General features: G+C 38.9%; 2 protein-coding genes across 2 annotated transcripts in view; both read left to right on the forward strand.

Annotated features, from left to right (window-relative positions):
- The first annotated feature begins 977 nt into the window (after positions 1 to 977).
- On the forward strand, positions 978 to 10,004 carry unc45b (unc-45 myosin chaperone B). Its single transcript, XM_015024706.1, has 20 exons — positions 978 to 1,122; positions 1,860 to 2,021; positions 2,110 to 2,146; positions 2,254 to 2,429; positions 2,907 to 2,996; positions 3,108 to 3,275; positions 3,370 to 3,535; positions 3,672 to 3,842; positions 3,929 to 4,100; positions 4,954 to 5,254; positions 6,437 to 6,531; positions 6,648 to 6,789; positions 7,175 to 7,315; positions 7,460 to 7,587; positions 8,123 to 8,189; positions 8,360 to 8,473; positions 8,677 to 8,792; positions 8,910 to 9,027; positions 9,125 to 9,280; positions 9,367 to 10,004. The coding sequence occupies exons 2-20, from the start codon at positions 1,860 to 1,862 to the stop codon at positions 9,637 to 9,639; spliced, it is 2,793 nt and encodes a 930-aa protein (XP_014880192.1). The 5' UTR covers positions 978 to 1,122; the 3' UTR covers positions 9,640 to 10,004.
- An 8,462-nt stretch (positions 10,005 to 18,466) lies between these two features.
- Positions 18,467 to 19,884, forward strand: part of LOC106941637 (phosphatidylinositol 4-phosphate 5-kinase type-1 beta-like) — a 30,306-nt gene continuing 28,888 nt past the window's right edge. The window contains exon 1 of the mRNA XM_015024708.1: positions 18,467 to 18,747. The gene's annotated coding sequence lies outside the window, so the exon portion shown is untranslated. The remainder of the gene's footprint in view (positions 18,748 to 19,884) is intronic.

A 19,884-nucleotide genomic window follows, 5' to 3' on the forward strand; every position in this document is an offset into this window, starting at 1 on the left:
GCCAGACTTTTCTTATTGCTAATTTAGGTTTGAGCAGCACATCCTTCTTGATCAACAAACTCCACACGGATGTTAAACTCATTTAACTGTGGAAAGTGACACCTTCCAGTTAATGATCAATTTAAGCCTTGGAGATTCTTGGCTTGTACCTAAAGCAATATAAACATTTTTTCTTTCACTTGAGGGGATTAGTTTGAGTTACATGGTTTTAAACTTTGATATAACAGGATCATCCTACAAGACATTGGCACAATGCTGAATTTGATTCAAATTCATCATTGAAAGTTCAAAATCAGTCAGTTCTCCTAAAAATGATGAAGTGGAATAAAAAAAGAAATCTCACACTAAACCCCATCTATTATTTTCTACTTATGCTGCATTAATGAAACATGTATTTTTTTAGACTTTAGAGGGAAGCAAAATCTTTAAAACCTAAAGCTTGTTTGCATTTTTCAATAAAATGTGCAAACAGACACTGCAGAGACCTACCTTTAGACCTGATTTATAGCACTTTTTTCTTAATTGTCAAACATTTTTTTAATTTCCAGTTGGTGCTGTGGTGAGATCATGTTCTTTCCAGAAGCTACCAGTCTCTCCTGGTGCCACAGCTGCCAACCCCCCTCCAGCTTCCCACCACCCACTCTTGAAGCCCCCCTCCAAGCCCATCAAGCATTTGCTGGTGAGTTCTCAGCTGTCTGCTCCCTAAATAGACCTTATCAGGAGCAAACCAACTTTAAGGGGTCACACAAACTTAAGTTGCTGTTTCAAAAAAGTTTTTCCTCACTGAGCCATCAGTCAAACGTTGGTTTCAATAGAAAATTTAGCACACTTTAATGGGTTGTCATTTACACTGACCTGAATACAGAGCTATTTTCCATGAAGCTTTGTATGTTTTGGAAAGCATCCCTTTGTGTTTTGCGTGATCCACCTTAGCTCTGCCCCACCTCACTAAGATGCAATATAAATATAAACTGCAGCATTAGTGGTGTTTAGGTTTGAAACGGTAAGAGAAAGCTGATAAAACTACTCAAGACCACGGGTTTAGATCATCTACGTTGGATAAAAAAAAAAAAAAAAAAACCTAAACGGAGGAAAAGTTAGACCAAGAAGAACAAGCTGAAGGTATAGTAGCATCTACAAAGACTTTGGTTCTTTTTTGACTTGCATTGAAGTGAATGGAAGGTACTCAGGGTAGTGAGAGTATTACAGAATCAGGACTATGTCTTTCATTTAGAAATGACAGAGAATCACGAGGCTCACACTGGTGGGTTAAATGATGCCCAAATAAGGTTTGAAGGGAGGCCATTTAAAGTTGGAGATGGTATTTGTGGGGCTATCTCACACGTGGGGCTATTTCATACATGAGACAGCCTTACGCATGGGGAGAACATTGGAGAACATTGGTTTCCCCATGCGTGGGGCTGTCTCCCTGGTTTTCAAGGTCTCTGTCCTGACCTTAAAACCAGGTCAGGACAGAGCAGTGCAACCGTGAGAAGAATACGTCACAGCATTTATTGAATGTTGTCATAATAGGAGATGGTAATTATTAAATCTTCAGCTGCATATGAGGTATAAGGGATGGTACTGAATGAGTCTTGGATAAATGTTGCACTGCTTTATTTACTTCTTGATATTTTCTATGATTTTTAGTAAAATATGTGTTTAGCTCCTTTAAGGTGTTTGTTCTCATCTAGAAGTTGTATGGGTAGTGTAGCTCTGTTGATGGTGAAAATTTGCCATTGCGTTGAAATACATTTTATAGGCAGAACAGGTGTTAACATTCTAAGCACTGATCTGACGCAAACATGACAAAACTTTTATCATTTGTTTTCTTATCAATGAATTCTGATTTCTGTCAGATGGGTGATCCAATCCAATTAAAAGATGAAGGAAACAAACACTTTCAGGCTGGTGATATCGACAAGGCCATCGAGTGCTACACCAACGCCCTGAAGGAGTGCACAGACAAAAAGATGCAGGCTGTGATTTACAGGAACAGATGTGCATGCTACCTGAAAAAGGTAAAGCAATTGGAGAAAACACACACAAATATTTCAACTTAAATGAAAATGTTGCCATATTATCTTCCTTTCATTCTACTTGTTGCAGGAAAGCTATTCAAATGCAGTTTCTGATGCATCTAAAGGTAAAGTAATAAATGAGAAAGTTTAAGCAGCCAAAATGTGACATTTAGCATAACAACTCAGTGCAAACCACTAGTTGACCTTTACTTTCTGCCATACTGGTTCACAGCAATTGATGAGGATGCGTCAGATATTAAAGCCTTGTATCGCCGCTGTCAAGCTCTGGAGAAGCTGGGAAAACTGGACATGGCTTTCAAAGATGTGCAGCGATGCGCCACCCTGGAGCCAAAGAACAAGACCTTCCTAGAGACTCTCCGCAGACTGGGAGCAGAAATCCAGGCCAAGGTGTATAACTGTTATGGACACAATAATAATAATAATAATAATAAAAGACAGCAAATGCCGGCAAAAAAAAACATGTGCCCTAAAGTATTTCTACTCTTATAACTCTTTTGAATTGTTAAAAGATATTTGCCCTGCTTTACAGTAGGACAAAGGCACTGAGCATATAGGCAGAGATCGGGTGGTTTAGATCAAAACACATTCACAAATTAGAATGGCCTAGTCAAAGGTCAGACCTAAATCCAACTAAGAAGCTGTGGTATGATTAAAAAAAAAACAGTTTTTCGCAGAAGCTTTCCATCCAAACCCACTGAGCTTGAACTAAGTAACGTCACGACCACAAAACACCAGTGTCACAAGTCTGTGGTTGAAATGTGTGAAAGGGTGTGAATGCTTTTGCAAGACACTTTTACATGTATATGCCACATGCAGATCTCCTTCAATTCAAAAGTTACACCAAGATTTATTTTGTTTCTTCAGCTCAAGACAACATTTTCCACAGATTCGAGAGTACAGAACATGTTTGATATTCTTCTTGATGAGGATATGGACAAAGAAAAGAAGGAAAAGGTCGGTTCAGTGGTTTGTAGTTAAAGGAACTTAAAAAGTCCGGTGTGGGTAGTTTTAACTTCTGGAAATTCATTGGGATTTTTGTATGACCTATTGTTCCTCAAAACCTAGGCGGCCAACAACTTGATTGTGCTGTCGAGAGAAGATGCTGGAGCAGAGAGAATCTTCCAGAACAACGGGGTGGCTCTGCTGCTCAACATGGTTGAGACTGGGAAACCAGAAATGATCCTGGCTGCAGTCCGAACTCTGTCGGGAATGTGCACTGGGCACAAAGCTCGGGTTAGTGAAGCTAAAGGACGAAACGGGAAGAAAAACACAAAATTACAATAGAGCCCGGAGCAACTAAAGTTCCACATCTCTCTCCACTTAACAGGCCATGGCCATTGTCAACATGATGGGTATTGATAAGATCTGCAGCATTATGGCACTGGACAACGAAGAAATTGCACTGGCAGCATGCAACCTCTTCCAATGCATCAATGACTCTCTCACTGGTGGAGACACAAGGGATTATGGGAAGGAAGCATCTTTAGTTTTGGGTAAGAGAAAAACTTGCAACATTTAAATCAAATATTCAGTTTTTGATCTACAGCTAAAATATATGAAAACGAATGAAGACCATCTAGTTGTCCATATTTATTCTATATATACATATAAAATTATCTTTACTTACAGATGCATCTAAAGATTTGAAAACCATTCTCCTTGCCCTCCTGGAGATGATATCCAATAAGAAGGTGTCGGGTCATGGCAGAGACCAGGCACTGAACCTCCTCACCAAAAACGTCCCTTCTAAAGACAAGAAAGGGAGAGACCACTCCAGGACCCTTTTCACCATTGATCACGGTGAGCCAGGCCTCTCCATACGAGATCCTCTGAATTTCTGGCTGAAGCTCAGTTCTCTTAACAAGATGCATGTCTTTATTTGCCAGGTCTGAAGAAGATCCTGAAGGTCTGCGGTCAGGTTCCCGAGCTGCCGGATCAGCTCCCTCTGACAGAGAACACACAGCTGATCGCCAGCGTGCTTCTCAACAAACTCTACGAAGACCTGAAGTGTGACCCAGAGAGAGCCAACTTCAAGGAGATCTGCGATCAATACATCAAGTACGTGTGAAGATGTGGGCCAAATTTTGGACCTCTGGGTAAAAATGTGTGAAAAGCCTTTAAATACACCAACATATCATAAAACAAGTTGCAACTTTTACAGAAAGTCTCTTGTGATCCCCTTTAATCAATAGGACATCACTTTGTCTTCTTCTATGATACTTTATACACAGAGCATGCAGATGGGGGATCTGTGACCATTTATCTCTCCACCCTCTCTTTTACTTTCTTTTTCACTCACTACAGCTCCACCTTTCTCTCATATGACCAAAACCATGGCTCTAGTTAATGTCATGGTAGAGTTTAGTGAACTCCACAGGTTTATGCATGTTATGACAGGATACTAAATTATTTTTTCTAGCTTCTAGATCAGGTGACCTCAAGATCTCCCTTGTTGACGCAGTTGAAGGCATTTTTTTAAAACCGTCCCTAACATGCTACCGCTCTGCAAAGAGGGTTCTTTTCCTTCATACCCTTATATATTCTTACCCCAAGAAAACAGAGCAATTGGTTGACTACCAATCAAAAGGTTCTAGAAATTCATATTTAAGACCAACAAAAAAATGAAAGTTATAGATTAACATATTGATTGAAGCACCAGTGATTCTGGTAATATCAGATTGTATCATAAGAATTTTTACAGTTGAATAAATTTATTAAACTTAAAAATTACATTTTTCTAAATGGTTAAGAGTGAGGTAAGCCTGTTGCAATAAAATTGTACTCCAACACTTCTAACACATCTTTACCAGAGGTACCTACCAACAATCTTAAGTTAGAAGGATCCTCATTAAGAAACAGGTCAATTTGCTATTGCGCGCCATTTCTCACCTTCTCCACTTCTTTGCTGCAGATCTAAAATTGATCCCAACAACATGGATAAGACTCTCCATGCCATCAACACCATGTCAGGGCTGCTGCAGGGTCCCTTTGAGGTCGGCAACTCTCTGGTGGGACAGCAGGGCGTCATGGAGATGATGGTGGCTCTGTGCAGCTCAGAGCGGGACGTGGACCAGATGGTCGCCGTCGAGGCGCTGATCCACGCCTCCACGAAGATGAGCCGCGCCAGCTTCTTCATCACCAACGGCGTGTCGCTGCTGAAGGACATCTACAAGAAGACGAAGAATGAGAAGATTAAAATTCGAGCTCTGGTGGTGAGTGAACCAGAACCAGAGCAGAGTCTAGCTTTCACAGTGCTTTGCTGTGGGATTTATTTAGTCACATTTCTGCCTAAGTTGTGGTTTGTGGTGGTGAGAGAGAACGCTGATGACCCAGGTTGTGAGGAAGATGATTAATGTAATGATGAATATGGCTCAAAAACAGTCCAGATCAGGCAGCACGGCAGAGACAATAGCACACAGCTAAAAACCGGTAGCAACTGACAAAAGACGGAACACGGAGCAAAGTAGCCTCAGGACTTTCCAGTTCAACTGAGAACTACTGACTAAGACAACAACTGGCAAGGATCTGACAAAGGACAGAGACAACAGGTGGGCTTAAATACACAGGGAGTAATTAGGGGAACTAGACACACCTGGGAAACAATCAGGGAGCAGACAGGAAAACACAGAGCCTCACAGGGAACAGGATCACAATAAACACAGGAAAACCCCCCAAATAAACAGAAAACTCAAATCCTAACAATTTCAACCATTAATGTCAGTGCATTGGCATTTTAAAAATCGGAAAGTGTTAGAAAGTACTGAAAACATTTGACACATCTGCCCTTTCTGAAAGAGAAAAAAGAAGAAAACCATGAGAAGTTTTGCTTGAGATTAAATCATATAGGGAACACAGCAAACACATGGGAGAAGGCAGTGTGGTCAGAGGTAATCAAAATTGAACATTTAAGCCTATGGGAAACTTTATATGTGATAGAAAACTAACAATGCACATAAGAATGAACCCAGCATTGACAGAGTGACACAAATCAAAGACACCAGATTTAAATATAATTGAGAATCTGAATCCAGACATGCAAATGATCTGAAGTTTTCTCCATCCAATCTGACTGAGCGTGACATGATTTGTCACATGACATGATTTTCCTTCCACTTCACAAATATGCATTACTTCCTGTTGGTTATGCAAAGTACCATATACTTTGTGTTGTCATTTGACTAAACTGGGTAAAGATTCAATAGGTGTACATACTTTTGCAGGATATAGTTTTTTGTTTGTTTGTTTTTTTGCAGGAAAAAGTAATTCCAGCTACAATTTTAAAGTGATGGAGCAAAACACATCATCTCATCTCATTTTGTTTTGTTTTTTTTTTGGGGGGGGGGGGTTTTTTGTCTTGTAAGCTTTGAATCTAAAAATGTCCATCTATCCTGCAGGGTCTCTGTAAACTGGGTTCAGCTGGAGGTGACGATTACGGCTTAAGGCAGTTTGCTGAGGGTTCCACAGAGAAGCTGGCCAAGCAGTGCAGAAAGTCAGTACTCAACACTTGGATTTAATACAATATTAAGCATAAAATAGGTCTGTAAACAGTTGAAATGCAACTACTGCAAGTATTATTGTCTCATATCTCATTCTTTGTTTTGCTAGGTGGCTTTGTAATCCCCAGATTGATTCCAAAACAAGGAAGTGGGCTATTGAGGGTCTTGCCTATCTGACTAATGATGCTGACGTTAAAGATGACTTTGTGGAAGATGAGCTTGCAATGAAAGCCATGTTTGAGCTGGCAAAGGTACAGATGTTAGATCATATTGTTGTATATTGTGCAACCTCTTCATAACCCCCAATGAGTCATAATGTTCCAGTTGGGGGAAGGAGCATACATCCTGTATGTATTGGTAATAAATGAGTTTACATGTTTTGCACATGATAGTTGAAAATACATTGTTTCCTACCAAAAGAAAGGGTTACGAAATGCATCTGATATGAGTCCTTCCTGATTATAATGTATGTGCACTCCCTATAAACTGTGCAATAATTGCATTAATTACCTCAGAATGTTCCACAAATTATGAAGTAAATAGTTTGAAACTTTAATTTGAAGCAGCTAGTCTAGCTGCAAGCAAAATATATTGGCAGGATAATTAATTTTCTCTGCTTTTTCCCTCTGATTTTAGTCTAGGGATAAGACAATCTTGTATGCAGTTGCTTGCACTTTGGTAAACTGCACCAACAGCTACGATAAGAAGGAAATCATTCCTGAGCTGGTTCAGCTGGCCAAGTTCTCTAAGCAGCATGTCCCTGAGCAACACCCCAAAGTAAGAGAAAACCAGTCTGAGTTTTCCTGCAAACGACTTTCTAATAAGTCGTTTGCAGGAAAATGACTCAATTTGCAGGAAATAAGTATGCATGCTGATATGTTTGCACAAACCTTGCAAACAGTTTTTGTCCTCTTTCCTCAGGACAAGAAAGACTTTATTGAGAAGAGAGTAAAAAGGCTGCTGAAGGCTGGAGTCATTTCAGCTCTTGCTGTCATGGTCAAAGCAGACAGCGCTATCTTGACTGATCAGACCAAAGAGATGTTGGCACGGTAGGAAATACATGTGGAATTCCTTTTACAAATTTGTTGATGTCTTCATATTGCACAAATAATACCCCCACCTCCACCCTCACCCAGCTAAACCTGCCTTTCCTGTTTCATCAGCCCTCTTCTCTTTGCTGTTTTGTAATTTGTGTTCATTTTTGACTCATTATTTTTGGCTACAGTGCTTACAGTGGTGCAGTACCTTGTTAAAGTATAAATGCTCCTTGAAAACTTTCCATAGTTTGTTATGTGAAAACCTCAATGTATGTTATTCTGACTTTATGTGGTAGAGCAACGTGTATCAGCTGAACACACAGTGTACACACCACACCATTCAGACTTTTATTTGCAAACATGTTTTAAACCATTTATCATTTATTATTTTCCTTCCACTTCCCAGTAGTACTGTGTGTTGCTTCATCTACCACATAAATTAGGAACTAAAGCTGGTGGCTGGTAAAATGTGCAAAAATTCAAGTGATGTGATTAAGGCAATCCACCTCCTTGAACTTGTGATCTTAATTTTTAAACAAATCTGCAGGGTTTTCTTGGCACTGACAGAGGATTCCAAAGACCGTGGCGCGATAGTGGCCCATGGAGGGGGAAAGGTGAGTCATGCAAAAATAAGAGGAACACCCCAATTTCATGGAAAATGTTTCCAAACTGAAACTGTGTTAGACAAACCCGTCTTTGTTTTGTTGTGGTTACCAAACCTACTGTGCCTCCCTCCTACTTTTCGTCGTTCTTGAATCATCATTTTAGTCTCTTGTGCCTTCAGGCTCTGATACCTCTTGCCCTTGAAGGAACAGAAAAGGGGAAGGTGAAAGCAAGCTTTGCACTCGCCAAGATAGCCGCTGTTTCCAACCCGGAGATTGCTTTCCCTGGAGAAAGGGTAAAACTCTAAACTTTAACTGTTTTCTTCATTCACTCTTCTCACATTTTACTTTGATCTTTATATTTTCCAGTTCATTTGACAAGAGATGTTAGATTATTGGCCTATATTAGACTATTTTCTTTTTCTTCATCTTGTTGAGTTTCACCTGCACAGTAGAAACTGTTCTCTGCTGTTAAAACTCTTAATTTTTTTTTTACCAGGTATATGAGGTGATACGACCTCTAGTCAGCCTGCTGCATACAGACAAAGAGGGGGCAGAGAACTATGAGGCTCTCCGAGGGCTCACCAACATGGCTGGTTTCAGTGAAAAGCTAAGGTAGCATTTTTAATGTCTCATGATGCTACGATTGTGTTACAGGAAAAAGTTAAGAGATCACTTCCCAAACGTGCGTCAAATGCATTGCTTAAATGTTTCCACTTGCTCCTCTTACAGGGTAAAAATGGTGAAGGAGAAAGCTTTGCCAGAGATCGAGAACCACATGTTTGAAGAGAATGAAAAGATCAGACTGGCGGCCGTTGAATGTATGTGCAATCTTGTAACATGCAAAGAGGTGAGACAGATAGGATAACACTGAGATTGTTTGTGCACAGATGATGCATGCCAAATGCAGATGAGCAAAAGTTGAAAATCGATCCTATGTGTTGTAGGTCCAAGCTCGTTACCTTGAGGATGGCAACGATAAGCTGAAGCTGCTGGTATTGCTCTGTGGAGAGGACGATGAAAAACTTCAGATAGCTGCAGCCGGAGGTCTGGCCATGCTCACTGCAGCTGAGAAAAAGCTTTGCACCAAAATGACTCGTGTGGTATGCACACTACTAGAACCTGTTTTCACTCCTATTTATTTACGAAGAGGGTCAGATAATGACTGTGTTCATTTTCTCCCTATCAGACAGTACAGTGGCTAGAGATCCTGCAGAGGTTATGTCTCCATACCAACCCTAGCGTCCAGCACCGAGGCCTGGTGATTGTGTACAACATGCTAAACTCTGACGACTTCGAGTTGGCCAAGAAACTGATCGAGAGTGAGATGCTGGAAATCCTCACTGTGATTGGAAAAGCAGAGGACAATCCCAAGAGGCAGGATCCCATTGACGTGGCACGCACATGTCTGGTCAAAGCCATGGATCTCGGTCTCGTCAAGCCCTTCACGAGCCCTTCCTAAGCAAAAGAAAATGGCTCACAACACCAAAGATTTTTTCCCCCCTAACTTATTTCCTTTGTTAAAAAGTAACTTTTTGCTTAAATGTTTTTTTTAATTGCTCAACAATCTGCCACTTAATATCTACATGTTTCCCTCAAATAAAAAACAATTGTTTTGTTTTTTTAAAATTAATTTTTAATTAGCAAAGAGTGAAAAAATGTTTTCTAGTGTGCAGCTTCTTTTCTTACACTTGTGTGTACTTGTGAAGTTGGTGAAATTTTTGTTTTTGCTGATTTATAGCTTTGCTTTATCTTTTTTTAAAACTGTTTGTGTAATAAGTTTCACATTTTATTGAATATATACCAAATAAACAGCATTGACAGAAATGTGATTTATTATTATTATTATTACTTCCCAAATGCTTGTGACAGATGATCATAAAAAGACAGCACCTCAATTAAGGTTATAGCTTATGATTCAACAATGTGAATAATAATAATAATAAATACTGGCAAAATTTGCTTGTATTGAAGAGTTCCAATGTGAAAATCACTGCAGACCAAAAAAATAACAAAGACCATCTTGAAGATTCCTTTTTGGACTAATATTGTGTGGACAGATGAGACAAAAGTGGAACTTTTTGGAAGTTATGTTTTCTGTTACACGCAGCAAAATAAGCACAGTTACATTTTTACTGTTTTCAGATATTTAGGTTTTTCTTGAACAAACTACTTTCTTAAAAATAACTTCCCCTGAGTTTAACAACATTGCATATTTTATGGCATAAATAGTCAGTTGTTAATATATATAATTAATAAATATAAAAATTATTTTGATTATAACTGCACATCTTAAAGGAAAAAAATATCACACCAAATTGGGCCTATGTAAAATAGAGATCCCCACAATCCCAATAAAATGATTTTGACACTTGTCACAGACTGTCATGAAGAGTGTGGTTGTTGGTGGTGAGGAGAGACGCTGAGACCCAGGTTATGGTGATGATGATGGTTTAATGAAGAGATAAGCTCAAAAACAGTCCAAGCCAGGCAGCACGGCGAGAGGCAAGCACCCAGCTAAATACCGGTAGCAACTGTCAAACGGACTAGACGGAGCAAACACAAACCACAATACATACGACGAGGATTCGACCCAGACAAAGACAACAGGTGGGGTTAAATACACAGGAAAGGTAATCAGGGAACGGGATACAGCTGGGAGCAATCAACAGGGAAGACAGACTCACAGGACTACACAGAAACTCAAAAATAAACACACAGAAACACGGAACATGACACAGACAGAGCGGCATGCTCTCCATTTTCCCTTTCCTGAGACAAGTGATTAATGAAAAATCCTTCTTTGCACAACAATCTCCACATGTTCCAGAGGAGTCCCCAGAACAGAGTCAGCCCTACTTTATGGATGGATGGATGAATGGAGATGGATGCTTACACAACAGGTTTCTCTTACTTCAAAAATTTCAAGGGCCCTCAAGTTGTCAAACTGCAACTACATGTACACTACAATTCTAAAACAACAACAAAAAAATCGACTTCACAACTCCTTCTCTTCGCTAATTTGGTCGGTTGCAATTAAGCTGCAGGAATCCAGCTCAATGGGACAAATACCGTATGAATAACCGAAGGGACATGAGAATCATGTGGAATTGCAGGAAGACAATGGGTAGGTGACTTAACAGATGGAGCTGAATCACTTAGGATTCACACCATGGTACAGCTTTCTTTAACAGGTCTCTGTCAGTTACATGATTTCATTTCACAGCACACGTTGTGCTGCATCCATGCTGGGCGGATTGAGGAACAGAGATTGAAGCGAAGCAAAACAAACAAGCAGATTCAACTAATGATATTTATTAATGAGTCTCAGGCCGACTGTGTTTAAACCCTTAAAGCTGCAGTATGCAACTTTTACAAACAATGTTTTTTATATATATATTTGCTAAAACTGTCTTGGCAGTACAATATAAGACAAATAGTGTGTGAGAAAATCGAGTTCCTCCGCCTTCTCCCTGGTCGTACAGTCATCTGCAGAACTACACTGCTTAGTCAGTCCTACATGTTTCAAAAATATCCTGCCTGAGACACTGCCACGTGAAAATTGTGGTTTTATGCTGAAACCACTGATTCATGAAACAGAATTGAGCAACAGCTACTACCTGCAGTTGTAGCTGATGTCTAAACACAAAACTTCAACTGGAGAATATACGTAGCTCTGATAAATTGAAGCCCGTGATGTGTCAGCAAAACATTTGCATACAGCGTAAGAGTTAATTATGTGAGTGATTTCCACAACTCTGAATGTCAGAGCAGCTATGTGAGGCAGGTTAAACCCACTGTTTCTCACTGGTTAGGTGCAGTAACACAATTATCTTTTGGATAATAAATAAATAAATAAATAAATAAATAAATAAATAAATAAATAAATAAATAAAAATCCATAATTAAAAAAAAATCTTAACAAAAATATGAGAGTCTATAAAGTATGTTAAAAACAGTTGTGGCTCATTGGTCCAGTAACTAAGCATTAATTACATATTTGTGAAATAGAAAGTGTTTTTTTTTCTCGCTACAGCTGACGCGTCTGGGAGGGGTTAGTACATACCCGCTCAACTGTGCGAAAGGATGAGAGAGAGTAGCCTGCACCACCTTTACTTTAACCGTGCACGGATCGAAAAGCCATCGCTGATCAAACCACGGAAAGTGAATGTCTAACGAAGATACAACTTGAAACTAACTTTACCAGCCGGATATAACCCCGTCTCGACTCAGTTCGCCGGTGGGGAAATGCACACTGACTGACGTACATACACGGACTTCACAGGTTGTATAGGCGGCTGCTATTCGGGTAGGACTTTAATTGTGGAATTTTTTTGATATATTTAGCTCGTTAATATTCGCGAAAGCAGATCGGAGTCGGACGATGGGATGATGATGTTGAATCACAGGGTGTGCTGTGGGTATCCCATAGAAAAGTCCTCTAGCTTGCCAGCTAGAACCGTTTTATGTTTTTTCTTTTTTATCTGTGTGGGTAAACGAAATAGATTCGAGTTATGCACATATCTCTCGTGTTGTGTGTTGCCACACTGATAAACTGTGGTAACAGTAACTTCAGGCGCCTCCATCAGTTGCTTGCCTCAGATCCTCTCCGTAGAACCGCACAAAATTGTAAAAACAACACTGCTTCACCATATATAGTAAAAAAGTAGCCGTCCAAGAATTGACTAAATATTTTGTAAAACAAAAAGCAGCTCAAGTACTAAGAGTTCTGATTTAATATCTGATTTAATATCTAAAAATTATATAATCTGACAAAAGAATAAAGTTATGTGCAATTCTGATATTTTAAATGTAAAAAAAATATAGAAATTAATGCACTTTTCCAAAAAATATTTTTTTTTATATAAAACTTATTAAATAAGTGCTTATGGCAGCTAATGTAAATACCCCGTTACTTACTTCCAGTTTCTTACTTCCAAAAGTCTTTTGTGCAATTTTACCTCTGAATTGCACAATTGTGGTGTAAGTGTTAGAAAGTAAGTCTAAAATTAAGAATGACGTGCAACCTTTGCGCCTACACTGTATGGATGATTTACCAATCTGTTGTGAAGAGAGATTTACAGTAAATTGCCATTAGTCAATATTTTAAAAACTTATAATGTTATAACTTATAATGTGTGGTACTGTTGCATATATGTTAAAACAGAACTCCTCCCCCAGGTGTAGTGGAGGAAAATATTTCTCAGAGATCTGTGGAGAGAGACAGAATCCGCTTATGCATTATGTCATCTTCAGCAGCGTTTGTAATGCAAGGTAAGCATCTGAGAATTTACCAGTTTTAAACTTCACTCATTGGTCACCAGCTGACAACCTTGATTTTGCTTCATATTTTTGTTTTTATAGTGATGATGGTCATATTTTCACTGACTGCTTTTCAACACACTCTGAGCCTTCCGGTCACCACAGGTCAGAAATGTCTTCTCTAACTCAGACTTGTCTCATGTAACAGCATCCACATGTCCACGTGAAATGTTTTCTTTGTGATTCTATAGTTGCCAAGGATTCACTGCAGCTCTTTTACTGCAAGTCTGCAGGATGTGCTGCGGATGTGGCTAAAGTGTTTTGTGGTGACACACTCCTTCAGCATGGCCTCCTTCCAGATTGCTCAGGACCTCCACATATCCAAACAGTGTGTCAGCATGATGGCCGTGCATATGTTGCCACCACAGCAGGGACTAAGTGTGAGTTTGAGGAGGAGAACAAGTACATTCCAACAGAGAAATGTACAGGTAATTATAATTTAAGGTTAATTAAAACAATTCATAGCTCCAGGTTGCAGTTGGGGACTACTTAGAACAAAAAATAGATTTGTAGGGCAAAAGTATTTATACTAATTATCCTAGTTGCATTTTGTCATGTAATACAGACTTCACTGTATTGTTTCAGCTTTATAGGATTTTTTTTCTTACTCTAATCAAACCAGTGTATTATAGTAAAGCACACTGGAAATGTCACATGTGAAAAAGAACAAAACATCTAAAATATATAAAACGTAATGTGCTTTTCTATTTAGAACCTACAGAGTCAGTACTTTGTTGAACTGATTTTACTCTAATTACAGTAACAAGTATTTTTGGTATGTCTCTACCAGATTTGCATATCGACAGACTGAATTTGTTGTCCGATCTTTGCAAAATGACTCAAACTCAGTAAGGTTGAGTCAGCTCGGTAAGGTTCCTCAACCTTACTGTTGAGGAACTGTAAGAGAAATCTTTAACCTTTCAATTTTCAAGACTTTCCACAGATTCTCATTCAAATTGTGGGTCTTGACTTTGACTGGGCCATTCCAACACCCAAATATGAAACCCAATTAGACTTTCAATGGATTGCTTTCAGCAATGGCTTTCTTTTTGGTTCTCTTTTGTAAAGAACAGATTTGTAGAGTGCATGACTGGTAGGGGAATCTGTCTTGTGAACAGATTCCCCTACTTAATCTGCTGCTCCTCCAGAGTTACCCTGGGGCTCTGGGCCGTATATCCACTCAATGCTCTCCTTGCCTGATCTTAGTTTAAGTAGAAGCAGTGTTTTGATAGTTGTGTCTTACTTTTTCCATGATTAGATAATGGATATAACATTTCCAGGAGAATGTTAGCAGATATTTTATTATATCTAACCCTGTTTTAAACCTCCCCACGATGCCCTAGAATCAAAATGTTTTTCCTAAACATTTTCTATTGATTCGCTGATGGCAAACTAAATGTTTACATACAGAGGTTGTTGTTCATTAAAGAATAGAGGTGACTAAGATTTATTACATTTTGATGTACTGTGTCTGGTTTTGTTATTCGAATAACACTTTCTGGTATTTTGTTTTTTGTCTACAAGACGATGACCCCGTTTGCCTTTTGATTTCTGGTAAGTGTCGATTGAGAATTTTTTTTTTTTTCAATTTTGCTGTTTTCTCTGAACTTTAGTGTTTTTATCCAACATTCCAGCTATGTCCCCATCACCAAACTCTTCAAACAATGGGAAGAAAGCAGGGTGTGTAAATCCAGGCGCCATTGCCTTAGCAGCCATCTGTAAGTTTGAATCCTCATCGAGCTATGATAATTGGGGCCTACCACAGCAGAGCATAGCAGTGCTTTGCAAAGCAAGGCATTTCAATGCCTTCATGCAATACACGGAAGGCACCTATTACTCTAAAAAGAGTAAAAGAGCACTGATTACTCTACACCTCAAAATAACTGCTGCTTCCTTTCTGCATTAATGTTACGAGCCGTTAATGCGGCACCGCCACGATATAACATAACATAAGGCTGGATCTCAGCCTTACTCGAAATGCCAACTTCTGTTGGCATTTTGAGTAACCATGACGACGCAATTAATGAAAAAACGAGCCAAATTCAAATCAAAACAAATTCTGACACTATTTTGTGTCAGTTAGGCTCAAAACAGAGATGGAATTTTCTCTCCCCCTATGTGTCTCTCTCACACATGACAGTTTTCAGAGAGAAATAATTACCATAGCAACAGAACACTGAGGAGGGCAGAGATGTAGAAAACTACAGAGATGGCGGAACGCTCAGTTCCTACAGAGGAAGGCAGAGCTTCCAGTTACAACTTCAGAGATGCCACCTTGGTGGAACACTTATTACAGAAAAGTATATTTGTTTTATAATATATTTACCACCAATGACAAAAGAAAAAATATACATATATTTTCACTTTTCTGGAAAATTCACCAACTGCACCGCTCTTGTTAAGTAGTAAGTAGTGTAAGATAAATAGTATTTCATAAGAGCAGAAGGAATCTTATGTTTTTTGAACAATAACAATATTTGTTGTTAATCTGTTGCTAAGAAATGAACGCGTTTTCTGGTAAGGAAGTGCCAAGAAGTAAACATCTGATTTTTACTTTTGCAAAATTTACTAACTGTAAATTTCTTTTGTCTAAACAGTATTTCAAAAGAGATTATGTTTTATAAACAATTGATTTTTTTATTAAGAGATTGACATTTTAGGGCTGCACAGTGGCGCAGTTGGTAGAGCTGTTGCCGTGCAGCAAGAAGGTTCTGGGTTCGATTCCCAGCCCCGGTCTTTCTGCATGGAGTTTGCATGTTCTCCCTGTGCATGCGTGGGTTTTCTCCGGGTACTCCGGTTTCCTCCCACAGTCCAAAAAACATGACTGTTAGGTTAATTGGTCTGTCTAAATTGCCCCTAGGTGTGTGTGTGTGCCCATGGTTGTGTATCTGTGTTGCCCTGCGACAGACTGGCGACCTGTCCAGGATGTACCCCGCCTCTCGCCCGGAACGTTAGCTGGAGATAGGCACCAGCACCCCTCCCGACCCCACTGAGGGACAAGGGTGTTCAGAAAATGGATGGATTGACATTTTATTTGGTCACGAAGTACAAATCAGATTTTTATATTTGTGTTGAATGTCTGTTTTATAATCTATTTACCACCATTAATAAAAGACCTTCTCACATTAGTATAAGACAAGTATTTAAAAAAAACAGAAAAAAAATCATCTATTTTTTGAACAACAATATTTGTGTCAAGAATGGAGTCTTTAAGGGTGGGGATTAACCAGAATCTGTTTTCATAATCAGTGGATGACAGTGTTGCTTTATGATTTTGTTTAAAGAGTAATGTATACTTACAGATATTGATCTAAAGTGATATTAATAAGGTATTACCCCACCTAGATGTTTCAGAATGAACACAGAATAAACACAGTTCTACAAATGTAGCAATAAGGTATCAGTAAACTGTGGGACTGTGGGAATCTTCCTCCCACAATCCGAAAATGTGCATGCTAGGATAATTAGTTTGTAAGATTTTTCCTCAAGTATAGTGTGTACATATATGGTTGTTCTGTGACAGACTGGAGACCTGTGCAGCGTATGCATGTCTCTTGCCAAATGATGTTGAAGGATGTTAAATTTGCGAACATCTGACTTTTTGCTATTATTCGCTGGCCTTTAAGGAGGTATTTGTCAGATTTATTACTGTTTTAAAAGATGTGGCCGAATGTCAAACCAGCAGCAAAATGAGCACAGCTGTACGATCATTTCAAAGTGGTAACTGAATGTTACATATTGACTTCAACTCAAACTTATTTTTCAGTGAGCCTTATGGGAAAAAGCATCTAACAGAGATCCAACTTTCCAGACACAACTGAGAGGTCAGTGAAAAATGTTAATTGTCATGCCCATTTATTACATTGATGTGAATTTTATTGTTTAAGGGTCATGTTTCCAATCTTTAGGGATGCTGTAGCTGCTCTTCCAATGGATGATGACGCTACACCCCAACATGGACATGGAGATTAATGCAATTCAGTCAAACTTGTTTATACACTGAAAAAAAAAAAGTCTGTAAATTTCTCTGTAAAAAATGGTGAAATACAACATTTTCTGACCGTGAAATCTGAAACATTTTATTACTGTAGAAAATACATGGAATCACCGTCAGTCAACACTGCAAAATAAGTCTGTAAATTTACGGCAAAAAATGGTAAAATAGTTACTGTTGCTGACTTTAATATAAAAAGCACTTAATTACTAAACGCTAAGTTACCTTTGTACATATCTGCTCATTAATCAATATTGTACAGATTGCTTACAAAGCACTATTGTAGACTGTACAGATTATTAATTTTCACTGTTCATACTGTACAGAATCTTACATCTTACATTTTATATTTTATGCATTTATCTTATTTTTTATTTTTATATTGTAATTGATCTGTGTGTATGTGTATGCTGCAACTGCACAGTAATTTCCCGGTTGGGATGAATAAAGTACTTCTATCTGTCTATCTGTCTATCTATCTGTCTGTCTGTCTGTCTGTCTGTAGAAAATACATGGAATTACAATAACTCCATAAACATATATTGCAGTCTATACTTGAATCTGCGGATGGAGCTAAAGAGTACAATGATGGCTCATCATCACAGATACATTTTCAAAATAACAGAGGAAACGCTCAGAAAGATGGTCAGGGGTTATAGCAAGTATTTAATTACTGTAATGCCAATATGCTTATATATTAAATATTTTTCTACAGATTACTTAGAAAGGTATAGAACTGATTTTCAAAAATCAGCTTTTTATTTATTTTTCACTTACATTGTTTTCATTTCTTTTGGAAGATTCATGCCTCATTTCCTATCAGAAACACTTATTAACTGATTAAAAATAACTACATTAGATCTTAGGAGTATGAACAATTTTGGAGGTGTTTAACTCTTTCGTTTTAAAAGTCAGGCCAGCAGGGGGAGTTATTGAGTCGTTTTTTTTCTTCGTGGCGCACTAAGGTAAAAAAAAAAAAAGAGGCAGGAACAGACAGCAGAGTCACACAGGCTGTCTAACTCTACAGCAGCACAGTACAGCGGGTCTGCTGTGGAGGGAAGTACAGCAAACAGTACATCACACTGAACCACATTCATTTATCTGCTGGAGATCCTCTGCTTGAAGAAAAAGAAGAAGGAGGAGGAAGAGGAGGAGGCTCTGTGAGCACCGCAGCAGCCTCCCCGGGAAATATTTCTACAGGATTAACGAGAAGAAGACAATTTCTGCTCGGTTCATCAGGGAAACCCGCTGGAGGTACGATGTCTGTACTTGTTCACCCGCAAAGTTTAGTCTAACTTAGTGGAAACAGCGGCGGCTGGGGGAGACAGTAGGGACCGTGACGTGTCGGATCTCAGGTGCTGCGGCGTCAGGTGAAAACTGCAGGTGTGATTAAAGGGAGCCATCAGATTCTGCCCCGATACAAGGTGTTCTCAACCTAATGTGGACACTGGTCCTCGATGAGGGAAGACGGATTGTTTTCAGCTTTTGGATTGTGGATTAGGTTCCACTAGATGAATTACGATCCATGTTAGTTTTCCCTGTTAATTACTGAAATACGTCTTTTTTTTTTTCTTTTACTGTCAGCTTCTCAGACTTACTTAGAAACAATCGGATGGACAATGACGCAAGCCTTAAATTGTGCAACTTGTGTTTTGTAATGAATTCTTTTAAAATGTGGGATATTTATAGTTTCATTCCAATGAGTTTCAGATTATCAATTTCTCGGGAACTGAATGCAGCCTTCTTTTAAATCCCTTCGTCACACAGTATTTTCTTTTCTTTTTTTTCCCCTTTATGCATCTCTTCCTATTATTACAGCTCTTTACGTTAACGTGATGCATTTCTGTGCTGGTGACTGAATCCTGGGCTCTTCACATTTCCCTCCTAAGCCTCTCTGAGAGTCACCAGGCTGTGACAGATATAAAACAGCCCTGTCTGACCAAAGATACAGCAGGTTATGCTCTTAAGACGGGTTGATTCCTTCCAGTGGCTTGGCTTGTTTTTGTTTCATGTTGTTAACTCAGTTCTTGGTAGCAGTTTGCAGAATTGCTTGCTGTATCCCACCTTTTAATAATAAAAAAAAAAAAGGAAATATAGCAGTTGCAAAGATTTTTTCACGATTATGAAGTGTTACTAGCTTTTGCCGCATCCATCTAAGATGCCTTTATTAATGAACGAGCCCTTAGGCTTTACTGAATTTAAAAGAAATTGAATTGTGGACTTATTTGTGTGATCTGTGTACTTCATGAACTTTTCTTGCATATCTGGACAGTATGATCCATCGTTTTCAGATAGCATTTGCACTGGAAGGATCTACAACCCCTGGCAAAAAGTATGGAATCACCAGTGTTGGATGAGCACTCATTCAGACATTTCATGCTGTAAAACAAA

Source organism: Poecilia latipinna, unplaced genomic scaffold (genome assembly GCF_001443285.1).
Source record: "Poecilia latipinna isolate Pla-1442-1.1 unplaced genomic scaffold, P_latipinna-1.0 Scaffold3782, whole genome shotgun sequence".
NCBI classification, from domain to species: Eukaryota; Metazoa; Chordata; class Actinopteri; order Cyprinodontiformes; family Poeciliidae; genus Poecilia; species Poecilia latipinna.

Excerpts from the sequence above, each read along its gene's own strand:
- unc45b (XM_015024706.1), top strand. The coding sequence starts at position 1,860 with ATGGGTGATCCAATCCAATTAAAAGATGAAGGAAACAAACACTTTCAG. Across the intron at positions 2,997-3,107 it reads ACAAAGAAAAGAAGGAAAAG|GCGGCCAACAACTTGATTGT; the intron begins GTCGGTTCAGTG and ends CTCAAAACCTAG. Across the intron at positions 9,028-9,124 it reads ATCTTGTAACATGCAAAGAG|GTCCAAGCTCGTTACCTTGA; the intron begins GTGAGACAGATA and ends TATGTGTTGTAG.